We start from the raw sequence: 18,410 nt of genomic DNA, 5'->3' as shown, positions 1-18,410 counted from the left end.
ATATACATGTATTTCATTTAAATTTAATAATAATAGCATATACATAAAATCCAGATTTGATTTAAACATTCATAACTAAAGAACAAACACTGCTTTTACAAAGACCATGTTTTCTCCCATTTTGCATCAGTTACAGTTATTTTCATGCACATGAGTATATTTTGAAGTGTTAAATTAATTATCATTTCTATTCTTGGATGCTCTATGACTGAGAAAATAAAACTTAATGCTAATCTGATATCTAATTATTAATCTACTAAACCAAAATAATGAGGTTCTATAGTGCATGAATTGGGCAAAAGTGTGCAGTTAAATTCAAACTTGTAATATTCTGTAGCAACCATTTGAAGTCACATTTCCTAATGTTTTCATTAAACGGAAAACTTTACAATTCTAACACATTCATAAATCTCTTAAATTTGTATCATAATATAGTAGGAATGGTTCTTGGAATTAAGTGTTAATTATTTCATCAATGTTGAACTGTGCTGTTTTTCTCTCACAGCATGAATAAATGTGACTGATTATAACAGCAACTAATATTGTGATATGCAGAATAGGGGTGTAAAAAGCCTACAACAAGCAATTTTAAATATTGGGTCTAGTTGAGCACTATTACGGATTGAAAACGTCAAAGTGTCAAAAGTATATGGAATAAAACCTGCATTTTTAGAAAACGAGAGGTTTCATAAATGAATACTGTAATGATATACGTAAGGAACCAAAAAATATTTTTTAGATACGAGATACTGTTCTGTATTGGTGTGTATGATTTATACTGAGAAACATGACACAAAAATTTAGATCATTTCAGATAGGATTTCACCAGAATATTTTGTGTTATGGTATATCATTTGTGTATGTGGAAGTGATCTGTTCAAGATATAACTGTATTTTCATGCCAAAGATTACACCTGCAAAACATGAAACATATCCTATGAAGTTTGCAAGGTATGAGCGAAACAAAAATAAGAATTGGTTTTGTTGGTACAAATTAAATGCATTATACAGTATCAAGTACATACCAAACATTTTCCATATTTTCAAAACTGGTAAGTAAAGACAAGAAACGTCCAAGTACAGTTTTAAAATACTACTACATATAAATAAAATTGTTGTGAACTGTTGAAAAAACTACAAAAAAAATTTAGATTTTACTATGTTAAACCACGTTGTTGTGTTTATGGAGTATAAAAATTAACCGTGGCTTCATCACAAACTTAATATATCTATAAAAAAGATTTTGTACTTTTTAAAAACGTTACCATAGGTTCAATGCCATATAAGGTATTTAAAGTAGTGTTGTATTATACATAACAGCCAAACAGATGTGATTAGGGAACCTAGAAACATTTGTATAGATATAATTATTATATTCTTATCTGTATTCATAAAAATGCTACAGTTAAGAACATGACTGTTATCTTTAATAAAATTCTGAAATAATTTAAAAGTTTCATATGTGCAGAGAGATATTTCTAGATCCTCTATTCAGGCATAATAATAGTTGTGTTACGTTTTGGACGTGAGATCCGAAGGCAGGAGTGCAGAATGGATGCATTTTGTACCAAGAATGGTAGTTACTAAGCACTGGACGATCAGATTTCTAAAAAATTTTGAAATCAAAGAGAACTTTTTGTACCTTAGGTGCAGTGACTGCTAGAAGCAAACCACATAGTCTGTGAATAGATGTTCCAAATCTTCAGTTAATGTGAGGCTGTTTCCATGAGAAAGGTTGCCCCTACATAATTTATAACATTCGATCCAAAAAAAGTTAAAGCTTGGTTGTCACTTGTTAACAAACAGATTCACTAGTACAGAGTAGTGCACTAAATTTAAATAGCATTTTTAATTAAAATTATATTGAAGAACATGGATGCCTGCCAATGTTGTTCATCGCCAGAGACCTACAAGTTAAAGATCCCTGATATGTGATATCGCAGTAAATTTAGATACTTTTTAAAATTAAATCCAAGAATACTTGTACCCATGAAGATCACTACTGGCCTATGAATTGGCAGCCAGTGGAGATGAACGCCTACCTAGTTTACCGGTGTAAGACAGTGAAAAAAGGACTGAACAGATTTTAAAACTAAACTAAAGAACAGCAGTGCCCATTAAAAATATTGATGGTTATTGGCAGTCAGCCAAAAGGTTTCAGATACTGCAGATAATTTAATAACCTACATAACATAACACTCCAAAAATTTTGGAAAGAGTTAATGACTTAAAACAACAAAGTACCAGTTTTTATGAGAAACAACCAGTTCTTCGAGAAATTTTTGTTTAAAATTTGGAAGGTCTCTGCAAACAACAATGAAGAGATTTTAGAGAACTCTAATTCATACACTTTTTTCTTTGTCACAAAAATATTGACATCAAGTGATTCCTCTTAAAAAAAGCAGAAAATATAGCTCTGAACAGAAGTACATTTTCAGTATTGATCTCCTTTTCTAGAAAACCATTGTGATTAGGAAAGGTATTATCATTTTCTTCTAAATAATGATCAAGGCTGCAGTATGCTATCCTCCCCCAGAAGTTTGCGTAGGTGATTCGTTAGTGCAAAATTCTGGCGATTTCGTTCGTTTTGTTTGATTGCAGCTAAACATTCAAGGGCTATCTGACTAAAGGGATGGATGCCTTCTTGGAGGACTCTTTAAAGGAAACTGCCACGTATATATGTTACACATGGGGAAAATCAAGAAAACACCCATGCAGCCAGCCCATTCTCCGAGATTCGAACCACGGGCCGAACTATCAGTGTTCAGTGATTTTACCGCTCGGCTGCTGATGGGCAAATATAGTAAAAAGCATTTTTAAATATATAACGGAACATTATTGAAATTCTGACTTTTCCAAGTTTTGTTTTTTGGATTTCTCAATGCCAAACATTAAATGCCCTGCTACAACCTCTATTACAAAGAGTAAGAAGGGAAACTAATAAAAGACTTAGTCAACGAATGCTTCAGCATGGAATTGCTAATATTCTGAGACTAGGGTTTCCCTTATATGTCTTAACTAAAGTTTTCTTCATAGGGTTCTGTTATGATTTTAGATATGTATCTAGGAAGTCTGTCTGATGACGTAGGAATACAGATTTGTGGTTTCTGAACGCCTGGACAACAGATCAGTAACGGCATCACAGTATCATCTATTTTTACACACCTTACTTTTTCATTCGTAAGAAAAGCTAGAGAGGGAAACAAGTTTAAGTCTCTCACTTTTAAAGAAACCTTGGAACTCTAAATATGTCCAACATTCATATTCCTTTAAAAGACGCAAATATTGGGAATGGATCACTCTAGATTCTAAATGTATAAAATGATAGATGTAATGGCGTATATATAACCAGATCAGTTCTGTGAAGTAGCCTTTTAAGTTTGTAGATATGGGTTTGCTATCTATCATTATGGAGGCATACGCAGTGACATACTTAGTAGCTCTGTTTATATATTTAAGTTCTTATCCTTACTTCCTCAAAGAGTCATTAAAATCATCGGTTAGAACGAATGATGCAGATAAGTGCTATCTTAAGCGTTTTCGGTTGATATTATCTATGAGTCCATTAGAAGGCAGGTAAAATCGATACCAGATATATAATATCAGTCTGTACAGGTTGAAGACAGTAGTGAGCCAAACACATAGATGTTCCAGAAGGAAAGCATTTTTCGTCGGACATCGAAATGCACAATGTACTGTCAGTCAGCCTGTCCAGTTCTGCAAGAATTGATAGGTAGTGTATCTGTGGAGCCTGCCTTAGCAACCATACAGAATATAGTAAATTAAATAACTCGAGAATTTACAATGAATAAAATTCATTTATTTTTCAAATAATTCTTATACGTGAGTAGTACCGTCTTCGCGAGATGTCAGAAGACAGAGAGGGACGGTGAGGATGTCAAAAGGATTTGGAGTAGACATCTCATCTCGGAAACTGCACCACTATGAAAAGGAAAGCAAAGGCGATGAACATAGGTCAATGAGAAAAAGGGAGCAGGCAAAGAGGTAATTAGGATACGTGTAAAACGGTACGAAATTCCTAGACTGATCCGTTCTACCTTTTGAAAAGCGACTTGCTGTGTCACACAATCACATGTGATGTTTATGCAGTTCAACTACCTGAGCAGTTTAAGATAGATAAATACAGATTTCGGAAGCTTTTTGTAGGTCTTATAAGATAGTCCATGAGAATCGCATGCAAAACCACATTAAAACCTATATCTTGGATGATTGGCCAGAAATGACTTCTAGCTTCTAAAACTTAAATTATGGCTGATTCTAAATTGTTAAGGACTAATTTGTCTCTTTATGAAAACAAGAGGCATAAAGAAATAATATCAGACGAAACATGTTACTAAGAATTTCACTAAAACAGAGGGCTGAAATTCGGATGAGGCGACAAAGGTGCTCAGTTCTTTCCACTTATACTTTGGAGGTTTTATGAGACTTTCACAGGCTGAATGATTAAGACTACTGAATACTAATAGTATCACCCAAGTTCGAACCCATGCGAACGCTGGTTGCATGATAGGTTTTCACAGTATTTACATCTGAAACATGAATTTGATCCAGTTTTCTTTAGAAAGTCCTCATTTCCCCTCAGCAGATAAGACTAGTATGCTTTCCCGTATTCAAATAAGCTATCCTGTTCCTCAGGAGGTCTGTCATCTCTTTTACATTATATAGATGGATCAGTGAATGCTCATGAATATTTCTGAATACACACAAGTATTTTTCTGTAAGTACATGACCGGACAGACATGTTTATAAGATTACATTTCTGTGGTAGGTAAATAAATATTAATTGTTGCAAATTTCTATAAATATTTAAATTCATTTTATTCTTATATAGATATATTTCTTACATGCACTTGTAGATATTTCAATCCTGAGTTCAAAAATATTTAAACTGTAAAAATAGCTTAAATAATACGTTAAGTATGAGCAAGTACGCTTCTAACGCGTCTTGCTGCTGACTTGCTTTTGAAGCCCTAAGACCAATTTTGTTACAGAACTCGTGCTGCACCATATACACTGGTTATCAAAATTAAAGGATAATGAGGAAAAAATATGCTTACTAAGTTAATGTTGCAACCAATGCCCGATGCTATAATTATTTACGCTAATTAACAGTGGCGTAGCTAGGGTGGGGCAAGGGGGACATCCGTCCCCGGGCTCAGCATCCAGGGGGCGGCAAATTGATGATATACATTTCAGAATGAAATGTTTTCCATTCTTGGAATACAGAAAGGGGCGCAAAATCTTTAGGTGTCCCCGGGCGCTGAAAACCTTAGCTACGCCTCTATTAATTATATACAATTGAACACAAAATTGCATTTCCGCGCATACGTTAACGCCAGAAATATGCAAATTCGGTGACTGACAATGTGGTGCGCAATGGATGCATGTTGGAATTCCGGTCTGTTGTACTGTTTAAATGGAATATGGTTTCTGAGAGTGATCAGTATTCTATAGTTATGGCTCAAAGCATCATTTAAGTGAAGGTCAAAAGTGGCGAAAAATTGGTATAATCGAGAGAAGTCAAATACAAATGGAAGTCGCAAAAGATTTGAATCTGGAGCTGCTTTTTTAAGCAATGAATCGGTTGACAGACAGCCTTGGTCAACGGCGACCAAGAGCAACAAGTGCATCAGAAGAGTGTTTTATATCCTTGTTCACGCGAAGAAACTGCAAGGGATTTGGTTTTAGAGCTTCATGCTGCGATAGGAACTCGAATTAGCCGTTCTGCTGCTGCACGAAGGCTTAACGAGGTTGGACTGTATGCAAGAAAACCAATGGTTTGTGTCCCATTCACTCCATCTTCCAGAGGGGCCCGTTTAAAGTGCTACCGTCGTCATGTTCAGTGGAGCCAAAACGACTGATCCCGAGTATTGTTTACTGAGAAGTCCACACGTAGTATAAACAGTGATTCTAGACGTGTGTTGATCTGGAAAGAGAAAGGAACACACAACTTCCCTTCTCTTGTCCGTGAAATATACCGTTTCCGCGATTTAATGCTTTGGGGAGGAATTACGACCAGTGGCCGCATTGGAATCTTTCAAGCATATCTTTCAAGGAGGTTCTGTAACCGCTCGGAGATATGTTGACGAGCTATTGGAACCCCAAGTTAGACTGTTTAGGAGTGCTATTGGCCCAGAAGTTTTGCTAATGGATGAAAATTTGTGGCCTGGTCGAGTATATGTGGTGTAAGAATACTTGTAAACAGAAGACATCACTCAAATGTATTGACCACTTTACTCACCCGACTTGAGCATGTGTGGGATGCCTTAGCACGCCAAATTCGTCCACGGACCTTCCAAGAGCTGACAAATCCACTTTTAGATCATTGGCGTACAATTCTACAAGACTTCATCAACACTTTGGTAAAGTCTATGAAATCAAGATGTCAGATGTGCAAACTTGCCCTAGGTGACCATACACCATATTAATGAAAAAATTTTTCTGCAAGAGGGGCTTAATTTTCCCATCAATTTGCTTTTAATTTAAATATTTTGCGAATAATCAACTGCCAAATATTGTAATTTATGTTAACTAATGCTTTTGTACAAATTTCTATTAATAATTTTTAAGTATCAGCTACTTTTATTTCTGTCATTATCCTAAAATTTTGATGACAGTGTAAATACGGCTCTGAACGACGAGACGAATTAGTTGTTAATCAGCTGTAAGACTTTGAGGTTTAAAATAATGTTAGCGTTTTATAGTTGATTCATGAGTGATTTGGGAATATGTAATATTTTTTATGCACTAAGGGGGATAGCTTAATGTCCACATTCTCTTTCAGCTATTTAATTTCTTGCTGCTCATCTGAAGTTACTGTTTAAAGAGACAACCATATGTATTCATATGTATATGACAAATGAGATTCTCGTATGTATTATGGCATATGAGACAGATGAGTATTGCCATATGTATATGACAAAAATCAGTTTCTTACAGTTGTTTATAGACCAGAAGACTGGCCTGACAAGTAGTTAAAGCCACAAACACTTGTAATTTTTCCTGAGGTTTATTCTGGTAGCTGGAAGAAACTGCTTGCATGCATTTCTGTAGATTTTATCTTGTGTAATGATGTATCAGCTAGTTTTTCTTAGAAAAATCTTCACAAAGCCATTCTGCTTGATAAACAAATAACAATATATTTTGTCATACTAAAAAAAAAAAAAAAAAAAAAAAAAAAAAAAAAAAAAAAATTAGCCTAATCAGTTCTTTCCTTTCGGACCCAGAAGTAAAAGCTGGGATCATAGTGTTTCCTACATACAACATGAATATGAGACAGTTTCTTTTAGAAATTCCTCCACAAAGGCATCCCTTCATTTAAGCAGATAGCTGTAATGTAATTTGCTATATTTGAACAAATAAAACAAACAATTTCATGACTTCTGTTTCTACAGCATCTAGTCCCTCTCAATAGTTAGAATTTGCTGAATATTTTTTTCATGATGCATTCAACAGTGTCTCTAGTTTCCTTACAAAGGTCATTTCAAAAATAGACATTGCGCATAGTACCTTTCAGCAATTCGCAGAAAACCATTTAGTTTTTTTTTTTTTTTTTTTTTTTTCATATTAATGATGAATTCTGAGATTTTTAGCACATTTTTGCATTAGTCTGAATGAAGCAGGTGGATAGATAATTTATTGTGACAAATTATATAAAAGATATACCTTTATGAGAAATTTTTTAAAGACAGTTAGCCTAAATTTCTCTAGGAATAAATGCAGCTTTTTTGAAGTTAAGTAATTTGTATTTTTATGGGAAAGCCTTGAAAACCATGTGTTTCCAATCTATTTATCTACTGGTTATTGAATCTGGAACAAACTAATAGCATTCCATGGCTTCAGACAACATTCTACCCATGATGAGCCTTTTTTTCTAATACAGTAAAACATGGGTAATTTTTTATTACTGGGTAATGATAAATGATGACCTTTCAGTAAATTTATGAAAATTAATACACGTATGTGTACAGTTGGTTGAATACAAAATGAAGAGCAAAATATTAATGTAATTTACTGTATACTATACACAAAATGTTATAGCTATTTCACAATAAAAAGGAATGGAAAAATTTATTTGAATAAACATTTTAATTTTAAAAATGCATAAGCCAGGCTATTTTCCATATAAACATTCATAGTATTGAGCAACTAATTGAAGTGGGAGACAAGAGTTCATATCTACTTTGTAACATACTTCTGTCACCAGTCTATTGATTGAACAATAAGCAAGTGACAATCAAAATCATCCATTATCAGTCAATGATGTGTGCTAATTTAAGTTCTTATTTATATGAAGTGACATCTGCTTGATTTTTACTCGCTAGAAATACTCTTTCATGTGAAATTAAATATCAAATTACAGAATTTATGAAGTTGACCTGTTAAAAATTCAAAATTGAGTCAGTGACATGGAAAGTTCTTGGGTGAAAGAGATGACATGCATTTCTAAGGGAAACTCGCTCGTATACACATTACACATGGGGAAAACCACAAAAACACCCAAGCAGCCAGCCTGTTTGCCTTTAATATAAGGTTAGGTACTTTTAATATAAAAAGATTTTACTAAACTAACAGTCTCTATCTTTTTCTTTTAAATATTTTATTCCTAAATGGATACTGCTTTTTGGATTTTTTCATGTATTCATGAATAAATATTTTTATGCTTCAGTTTTGCATGCTTGGATACTGAGCTGCCATTTTTCGAAGTTAATTAACTATAATTTTTTATCTTTAGGTATCTGACACATAAAATTCTAGTAAATTGAAAAAAAAAAAAAGAAAAAAAAAAAAAAAAACTCAACTTTTATAATTACAAGAAACGCATAGTGAACTTTACGAGAATCTGTGGTTATATCTAATCTAATATTATTATAGATTTGTTTAATGGCTAAAGTCATGAACAGGTTTAAGAAATAATTATGTCTATACTTCTCATAGTATATAAAAAAAAAATAAAAATCTATTAACCAGACCTTAATATAGAAAATGCATAATTTTTGTAAACATACCAAAGGTTCTTCACTAGTTGTTAAACAAATAAAATCTGTTCAGAATTTTAATTCAAAATTCAGAAAGAAAATTAAATTTTGTGTGGTTTCTGCATATATGTGATTCATGCATATTAATGATTCTAACTAAAACTTAAGAAAAGCCTCCATTAAGAATAATAATGATGAACTTTATCTCTTACGAGAATCTCAAAGATAAATTTTACTATTTTATTACAAAAGTGTTACTTTATAACAGCTGGACATTTAAATAACCCCTATGTTCTCAACAATTTTAGTACAGAAATTATCTTTAAAGTAAGAACCCCGAAATTAATCTCTAAGAATTGGTAATTCAATCCAGGTTAGACTATTGGCGCACAATTTGTCTTCGTAATTTTTCCCATGTGCACAGTGAATATGAATGTTACATAATCTTTCACGAAGGAAAGATTCCTCTTAAGCAGATAGCCTTTGTGTGCTTTGCCGTAAATTGACTAAAAAATACAGCTTCATAAAATAAGTAATTAGGGAAATATGAATAAAATAGCCATCAGTAAATTTTTTAATGAAGTTTTTCTTAAAAAATAATTATATTTTCAATTTTAGGACAAGTACATTTCTGAAAATATTGAATGAACTGAATATTGTAATGAAGGTTCATTGTGTTCTCGATGAAATTAAATAATGCAGAATTTTTAATGTAATACTACTATATTGAATGCTTTAAACTCTTTAATTAAGTTAGCATAAAAATATTCAAATTAATTGCATTTTTATTTGAAATTCCAACAAGCAAACTTAAAACTGTAGTTACTTAAACTGTTTTTAAGTATTTTAAAAATTTAAATGCATTTATTTGCAACAAATATTTTAATTGTAGTAATTAGCTTTATAAAATTGAATTTTGATTCTTGTTTTTAATGGAAAATCAAAATCCTTAAATAAGTATAGAAACAGACAGCTATGTATAAATATTTACAGCACTAGAGAAAAGTACTCAAAGAAACTCTGTTTCACATTAAATTTACTGGGAGTTAATAAACAATAACTAAACTTTGACAAAACAAATAAATTTCCATTAATTGATGTAATAAATAAACAGAATATCAGAATGAAATGAGTAACAATGCAAAATTTACGAAAATATGCATATCAATACATGCAAATTATAAAAATAATGGGTAAAAGTTTACAATTGGGTGCCCTTTGTTTTTTGGGGATTCTTTTTTGACGCCAAGATCGGTGCCAGGAAGGCACAATTTCAAGATGGCCGCTACACAAAACCAAAATAAGAAGTCAAAATATTGCACAAACTCTGTGTCCATGTACACATCAATCTGTTTTCACTTAAAAAAAACATCTTAGAATTGCACAAACTAGGCATTGCACACTGCCTTAAATTTGTCCATGTACACATCAATCTATTTTCATTTAAATAAATTCAGGAAGCTAAAACACAGTTAAAACTATCATGGTAACCAGAAGTGAGGTTTCATCGGCAAAATTTTTTAAAAAATTGTCGCTAATCCATAGCTAGGGTTTTCAGCGCCCAGGGACAACTGAAGATTTCGCGCCCCCTACTGCTTGCCAAGGATGGAAAACATTTAATTCTAACATGTCGCAACATCAGTTTGGAGCCCCTTGGATTCTGCGCCCGGGGATAGATGCCCCCTCTAGCTACGCCCCTGCGCTAATCAAAGGGGCACCCAATTCTACACTAGAGCCAAATAATGAACAGTCAACGAGAAATATATACACTGCATGAATTAAAAAAGAGGGACAAGAAGAAGATGCATGAAATATGCTTTAGTTTCTTCCTTTATTTACCTTTAGTATTACAGCTTTTCAGTTATACAATGAATATTTAAACAATGTCTGGAAAGAATTAAAAAAGTCTAATTATCTGAGCCAAAACTGTTAGTATTGTGACAAGTAATATAAAATTATATAATCAAATTAATAAATCTGAATCAAGATAAGACAAATTATAATAAAAGAATATACAGAATTACAGGAAAATTAGTTTATTTGAAATATGAAAACAGCCTACAGTATAGCATCTGATTAAAACATTAGAAGGGTACCTTGGTTTGTAAGAAGTTATTAATATAAATTAGAATATAGAGGAAAGGATGAAATGACAAGACTGGAATTTTAGAAAATTTGTTATTCAGTGACAGATTACATTCTTTTGATAAGATGGACAGAAAGCTATTTTGAAGTAAGATCTTATTTGTTCAAAATGTTTTCTAAATCTGGAACACTGCACCACTAGGTAAAGTTTGAGACTGTATATCCCAGAATGAAAATATTAATTAAAATGTAACTGAAATAATAATACAGTAATTTTATTATAATTCAATAAATGCACAAAATTGTGAGATAATTACTTCAAAGTACATCAAATTTAGAACTACAGTATACAAAAGTTTGGAATACAAAAGATCCCAAGTGTGAATGAAAAGAGTACCAGCTACACAAAATTCTTTGCTGAACCTAGATGTATACAGACATTTTATGATGAAAAAATGATTTTTAAAACATTCTGATAGAAAAATATGAAACTCTTTGATGAGATCTAATGAAAATATCAACAGAATCAACTTGAAGATGTTTATAAGTTTTTGCAAAACAGTACGTTTTTTATGAAAAAATAAATAATATTTCTTAATTTCTTGTAGAGTTTTAATCCATAAAAATAAAAGTCAAATATTATTGTCCTAGCAGTTCGTACATGTGGTATATAAATATTGTTAAGAATTAGTTCGATTTTCTATTCCTTTTCATTCATTACAAATAACTGTTTTGCTAATAACCGAAATATGAAATATACTGTGACCCAAAATGTTGTTCTATGCCGTTTAATTACTTTTTCTTACTGTTATTTATTTCACTTAGAGTGCAAGTAGATGCGTAGCAATACAATAACAACAGTATTCAAATTATAATAATTTAATTCAATATAAGACACAGAGTAATATCATATGTAAATTTTCTGTCAAACATTGTGAATTATATGTAATAGGGAATGTTTACAAACTAAGAACAATATCTGTGAATTTAAAAATGTTCTGCCTAAAAAACACTCAAGAGTTCAATTGTTAACTCAAGAGTTTAATAGTTTTCCTATATCGTTAAAGTTCAAGTGCATACCATATAAGAGCGATAGCAAATTGTTACCGATAACTGCTGTGCTTGTTTACGATATTATTTACCTATTCTAATTGCCAAGCAGTGATAAATCAAAGAGTAGGGCAACCACCGTTAGAACTATATTAACCCTGCTCGTATGCCATTGGTCAGCAAAGATAATGTAACGATGACGTAGGTACACTTCCGGTGATGACGTACAACACACTTCCGGGTTCCGATTTGCGGAATTGTAGCTCGTTCTAAATAGAATTGTATCGATTAACAAATTTTGCATGTTTCGCTGTAATCGTACTGATACGTATTTTGTAATTTTGAAAGATTGTATTATTAAATATTTTCCAATGGGTAAAGGTCGAAAAAAACGTTTTCAACATAAGCGGGGTAATGCGACTAGTTCAGATAACCAAAGGAAGGTAAGTCATAATTTCATATTCTAGATGTAACCTACGCACGTGTTGTTGCGATCCGGATATCTAAGAGCAGTAAACTCAATCAGTTTCGTTTCTGTACGTCTACATGTTGCTCTAGATAATGATTAAGCGTTGTGACTGGTATTAGGCGTCTATTTTTGATTGTCTTTTTTTTAAATTAGTGATGGAAGGTATGGAGGCGAAAATTATTCAGAATCAAATAGAAAGTAAAAAAAAACTTTTAAAAACTGTTAATTTATCAGTTCTACACGATAAAGGGGCAAAATTGAAGAATCAAATAGCAGAATTAGAAAAAGCACTGCAGGACTTCAAACTTCCATTAGAAGAAGTTGATTTGGAAAAAAAATGCAATATAACATCAGCGAATTCTTTACCAGGACATTCATTAGATCAGTTAAGTAAAACAGTGAGTGAGAATGGTGAACATCTACAAGGAAGTTCATCTAATGTTAGTAGTAAAGAAATTTCAACGTCTGTCTCAGAACTTTCATTTGAGCAGCTAAGTAAAATGGTGGCAAAGGATAGTTCTTCAAAGCCAATGTTTGATTCCCCTTCGTTTAAAAATTGGAGAGGTGAAAAAGTTACTAGACATATTAAGTTAACTGAACCAAAACCACTAGTAGAGTGTTTGACAAAAAAAAGTATACCAGGTGTCGGTACTACCAATGCTGCTTTGCCTTTAGAAAATGAAGCTAGTGTAAAGAAATTGCATGCTTCATTAGTCTCGTACACAGATGAAACAAAAGAAGAAGAGCCTCTATCTCTCCTAACTTCTTTAATGAAGCATCAAAAAAGAGCCTTAGCCTGGTTGTTATGGAGAGAAAATCAATTACCAAGTGGAGGCATCCTTGCTGATGACATGGGACTTGGGAAAACATTAACCATACTGTCGCTGATTTTGAAACAGAAAGAGAACAAAAATTTCCTTTCAAGTTCTCAGTCTGGAAATGACATTTGTAAAGGAACTTTAATAGTGTGTATGGCTTCCATTATTCATCAGTGGAAAGATGAAATTTGCAGACATTGTGGTAGTAATGTATCAGTTTTTATATATCATGGCCCAAAACGGCAGAATGATCCTAGACTTTTTAAGTTACATAATATAACTTTAACTACTTATAGTATATTGCTTTCAGAAAGGAAAGCCCATATGAGCACAAAAGCAGATAAGGCTCTGTTTTTACTGAAATGGGAAAGAATTATTTTAGATGAAGCTCACACTATTAAGAATCACAAATCTCAAACTGCAGAAGCAGTTTTTAGCTTAAAGAGTTTTCGACGGTGGTGTGTGACGGGTACACCAATTCATAATAATTTCGATGACATGTACCCTTTAATAAAATTTTTACAGTTTCCAACATTTGATGATTATAAAAAATGGAAGGCATTAATCAGTGATGTTAGTGATGTTAGTAAAAAAAGAAGAAATATGTTAGTAAAAAGTATCTTGCTGCGAAGAACCAAATCTGATACTACTAATGATGGTAAGCCATTAGTTAAAATGACAAAAAAAAAGTATGATGTATGTTTCATAGAACTTGATGATGATGAGATGAAAGAATATGTGAAATTTCAAAAAAAGATCAATGAGAAAGTTAAAAAATATTTTGATCTTCGCTTAATGCATAAAAATGCAAATACAAGTTCTTCTTTACTAGTATATCTACTTCGTTTACAACAATGCTGCAATCATCTGAGTCTTCTAGGTGAAGAAATTGAAGAGGAAATTTTACCAGATACTTTAAAAGAAATTTCATGTAGTTTATCTTCATTAAAAATTAAAGATAGTAATGTGACTGAAACTGATCATGATAATGAACAAAGTCTTGAACTCAGTTTAACGGAATATCAAGAGAAAAAATTAACTGACCGTTCAGTGAAAAGCACAAAACTTAAGAAGCTTTTCAGTGAGCTGAAAAAAATTTCTGAAGAATCAGAGGAAGCAAAAAGTGTAATTGTCTCTCAGTGGGTATCCATGCTTGAAATAGTTGCGTATCATCTTCGAAAGGAAGGTTTTAAATATCATATGATTGCAGGTAACACAAAACCAGAGGACCGTCAAACTGCAGCTGATGATTTTAATAAAAATAGACTTGGATCTAAAATAATGTTGCTTTCTTTAAAAGCTGGTGGCGTGGGCTTGAACCTCACTGGTGCAAGTCATTTGTTCCTGATGGATCTGCACTGGAATCCAGCACTAGAAATGCAAGCATGTGACAGGATCCATAGATTAGACCAGAAAAAGGATGTTGTTATACATAAATTTATATGTAAAAATACGATTGAAGAAAAAATTTTGGATTTACAGAAAAGTAAAAGCTACTTAGCTGATACTGTTCTACATGGTGCAGGGCGAGTCACAAAAGGCATATCGCTGGATGATTTTAAGACTTTATTTAGTATAAAAATATGATTCATTTAACAAATGGGTATTCCAGAAATGAGTGAGTTTAAGCATATTTTCCCTGCAAAATGTACTGTAAAACAGCAAGTTTTCTACTGTTGTATGCAATTGGCCAAAGTTTTAATATTTTCATAAATCTTGATACTTGCTAATAAATAAAATTTTAATACCAAAAAAGTCTTAATACTTATAAATAAGATAAACATTGCTTTAGTTTACTTGAATGTGGAGATTAAGACATGGATTTTTATTGTATTTAAATTTTCCTGAACTGTTTTCTTAACTTGTTTAGTTCATATTACACTTGGGAAAAAATGTAATATTTTTGCAAAATCTCCAGATCAGTTTTTTAGCATTTAAAAAAAGTACCAGGATATCTTCAAGATTTTTAGTTCTTTTTCGGTGAGAGCTTTCATTTCATTTAATCATTTTTGACCCAAATGATCTAAAAGATCGTCTAGATTTTTTTAATGTAAAATAAGCTGGCGACTGCTGTTTTTTAATCACATCTTCTGGTTTTTAAATTTTAACTTTACTGAGAGAAACTACATAAGAAAATGTTTCCAAGCAATAAATGAAACTTATTGAAATAAATTAACTTAAATTGCATCCCTTAACTCTACAAATATTCAGCATGAATGTTCCTTACTAAATTTTATTGGATCTGAATTGTTTTAAATCTACTGTAAACATTCCTAGAACTTTTGATACATTTTTATTTATTGGACAGGCTTCAGAAATGTACGTATGGATTACTAAATTCAAAATAAAGTAATAAAAGTAAATTAAAAAGCCTAAAACTTGCACTAAAGCTGCAAAGTAATAAACCAATAATTTATAATAAGAAATCTTTCCATATACCATCTCCAAGGAACACAAATTGTATTTAAAACCATGAAAAAAAAAAAAATTAGAATTTAAAAAGTAATTTCAACTTCTTGTTTATAAATTAGCTAAGAAAAGTCTTTAATCATAAAAATCCAAAACCAAAAGTAAATTTTAAATATTGAATTAGCAGCTATTGTCATTGATCGCAGATTAATCGACTTATCAAGGGGATAAACTTCTTGTTTATAAATTAGCTAAGAAAAGTCTTTAATCATAAAAATCCAAAACCAAAAGTAAATTTTAAATATTGAATTAGCAGCTATTGTCATTGATCGCAGATTAATCGACTTATCAAGGGGATAAACCAATAATTACTTTTTAAATGCTATTTACATTCTAATTTTTTTTCTTTCATGGTTTTAAATTCAATTTGTATTCCTTGGAGATGGTATATAGAAAGATTTCTTATTATGAATTATTGGTTTATTACTTTGCAGCTTTAGTGCAAGTTTTAGACTTTTTAATTTACTTTTACTACTTTATTTTGAATTTATATTCTAATTAATAGTAGCTTTCAGTGCTATTTTTGTAACAGCCTACTCTCTATTTTTTTACTTCCATCACTTAATACTTGAAGGGTAAAAGTTTATAATTGGGTGTCCCTTGTTTTTTGGCGATTCTTTTTTGACGCCAAGATCGGTGCCAGGAAGGCACAATTCAAGATGGCCGCTATACAAAATCAAAATAAGAAGTAAAAGAATTACACAAACTCTGTGTCCATGTATACATCGATCTGTTTTCACTTAAAAAAACATCCTAGAATTGCACAAACTAGGCATTGCACACTGGCTTAAATTTTTCCATGTACACATCAGTCTATAGTCATTTAAATAAAATCAGGAAGCTAAAACAAAGTTAAAACTATCATGGTAACCAGAAGTGAGGTTTCATCGCCGAAATTTGAAAAAAATTGTCGCTAATCGAAGGGGCACCCAATTCTACACTAGAGCCACTTGAATTTACAGCACATTTGGTTTTTAAATTTTGAAGGCAAGTTTGTTAATTTTAACGTACTAGTTTGATCTTTAAATTTCTAATTAACTACTTGTTTTGAAATTTAATTTAAGATTGTATCATTTTTTATCTTCTTGTAATTTTGATTAAACTTTTAATTGTTTACTTCTGTTTATGAATTTCAATGAGAGTGTAGAAGATATGTCTTCTAAAGTAAGTTTCTAAGAACACAGATTAATTGTGTTCTTAATGAGAACCTTTAATTTTAAGGTTATTTGCTATTTTGTTTTACAAGATTCTTATGTCTTAAATGGACTAATGTCTTTATTGGGTATTAGTTGGGGCTATGCTTACTTGGAAGTAAGATGAAATATTCTCTTAATTTAGTTGTTAATTGATGGTAGATTGGTTTATCCTAAAGTGACCACATTTTCATTGAGATAAAGCGAGACAAATAGAATGAAATGAGAATTGTAATTTAGCAGACCAATAATTAAAAAAATATATAATTGTATACATCCATAAACTTGATTATAAATATACAAAAATATATTTATTAGTATTAACTATTGGTAACTATAAAAATATTTCTAAAAAACAATAATTTGAATATTATGTTTTTTATTAATTTAAAATTTTATTAAAAAAACTATTATTTTCTTTCACGGCCATATTTTTTATCCGAGTGAATACTTTGCAATAGATTCAGATCTTTTATTAAAATAAGAAATTTCTCACATGAATTGGTCAAATTATAATTTACACTTAATGCAGATTTTAAAGTTTTGATGTTCAACTAACGTTTTTCAATTGTCCATATTTTATTGATAATAATAATAATAATAATAATAAAAAAACTTCTATTGCTACATTTGTTCCTGGAAGGGAAAGCGCGTGTTCTACAATTTTCAAAATATTTTCATAGGGAATACAGTCAAAAGTTGTTAATTCGAACACCCATAATCCGGAATGATCTATAATCCGGACCTCAAAGCTAAAAACTCTCTGCGCATGCGCCGCGTTGACGCATGCGCATAGGCGTTTAAGTGTGTGCGTAAAACCTTTACGACTGCGCATTTGCGTGTGCACAAGTGCAGAATACGTTTTCGCTGCGCGTTTAATGTATAATGAACGGTATAAGCTAAAATTATCTAATTGTCTATTTCAGTTAATGTTGATGATTGCGTTGTCCCTTAATCTTCGAATTGGATCCGGCTTATTATTTTTTGCAGACTGTAAGAGCAATTTTATAAAAGTAAGCTTGAACTTTCGATTATGTCAAATAGAATTTCCGATGCTGGAGCTTCCAAAGGATCTACGAAAATGAAAGTATGTTTCGATGTCCATCAAACAAAAAGTGGAATTGCTCCAAAAAATGGATAAAGGCATATCCTTTGTTTATCTAACCGTTCCGAAATCTGTTTATCAATTTCACGCTGCTCTGCGGGGGGGGGGGGGGAGGAACGTGGCGGCGCGCAATGAACTGGAAGTTGATCTGTCAACACTATTGTTATCTTCAGGGCAGATGTTTTTATTTTATTCCGCTTATAATTCCTTATTAAATGTAGT

At 31.7% G+C, this 18,410-nt stretch overlaps 2 protein-coding genes across 2 annotated transcripts in view; both read left to right on the top strand.

Annotated features, from left to right (window-relative positions):
• The first annotated feature begins 12,370 nt into the window (after positions 1-12,370).
• Positions 12,371-18,410, top strand: part of Nsun2 (tRNA (cytosine(34)-C(5))-methyltransferase Nsun2) — a 116,206-nt gene continuing 110,166 nt past the window's right edge. The window contains exon 1 of the mRNA XM_085813300.1: positions 12,371-12,577. Within this exon, the coding sequence (XP_085669426.1) occupies positions 12,437-12,577 (141 nt within the window). The 5' untranslated portion in view covers positions 12,371-12,436. The remainder of the gene's footprint in view (positions 12,578-18,410) is intronic.
• On the top strand, positions 12,619-15,176 carry LOC118201251 (transcription termination factor 2-like). Its single transcript, XM_035373314.2, has one exon. The coding sequence runs from the start codon at positions 12,759-12,761 to the stop codon at positions 15,006-15,008; it is 2,250 nt and encodes a 749-aa protein (XP_035229205.2). The 5' UTR covers positions 12,619-12,758; the 3' UTR covers positions 15,009-15,176.

This window comes from Stegodyphus dumicola, chromosome 3 (assembly GCF_044657685.1).
Source record: "Stegodyphus dumicola isolate Sdum_Otavi_A_Nest chromosome 3, ASM4465768v1".
Classification (NCBI taxonomy): domain Eukaryota; kingdom Metazoa; phylum Arthropoda; class Arachnida; order Araneae; family Eresidae; genus Stegodyphus; species Stegodyphus dumicola.
This window is presented reverse-complemented; position numbering and strand designations above follow the sequence as displayed.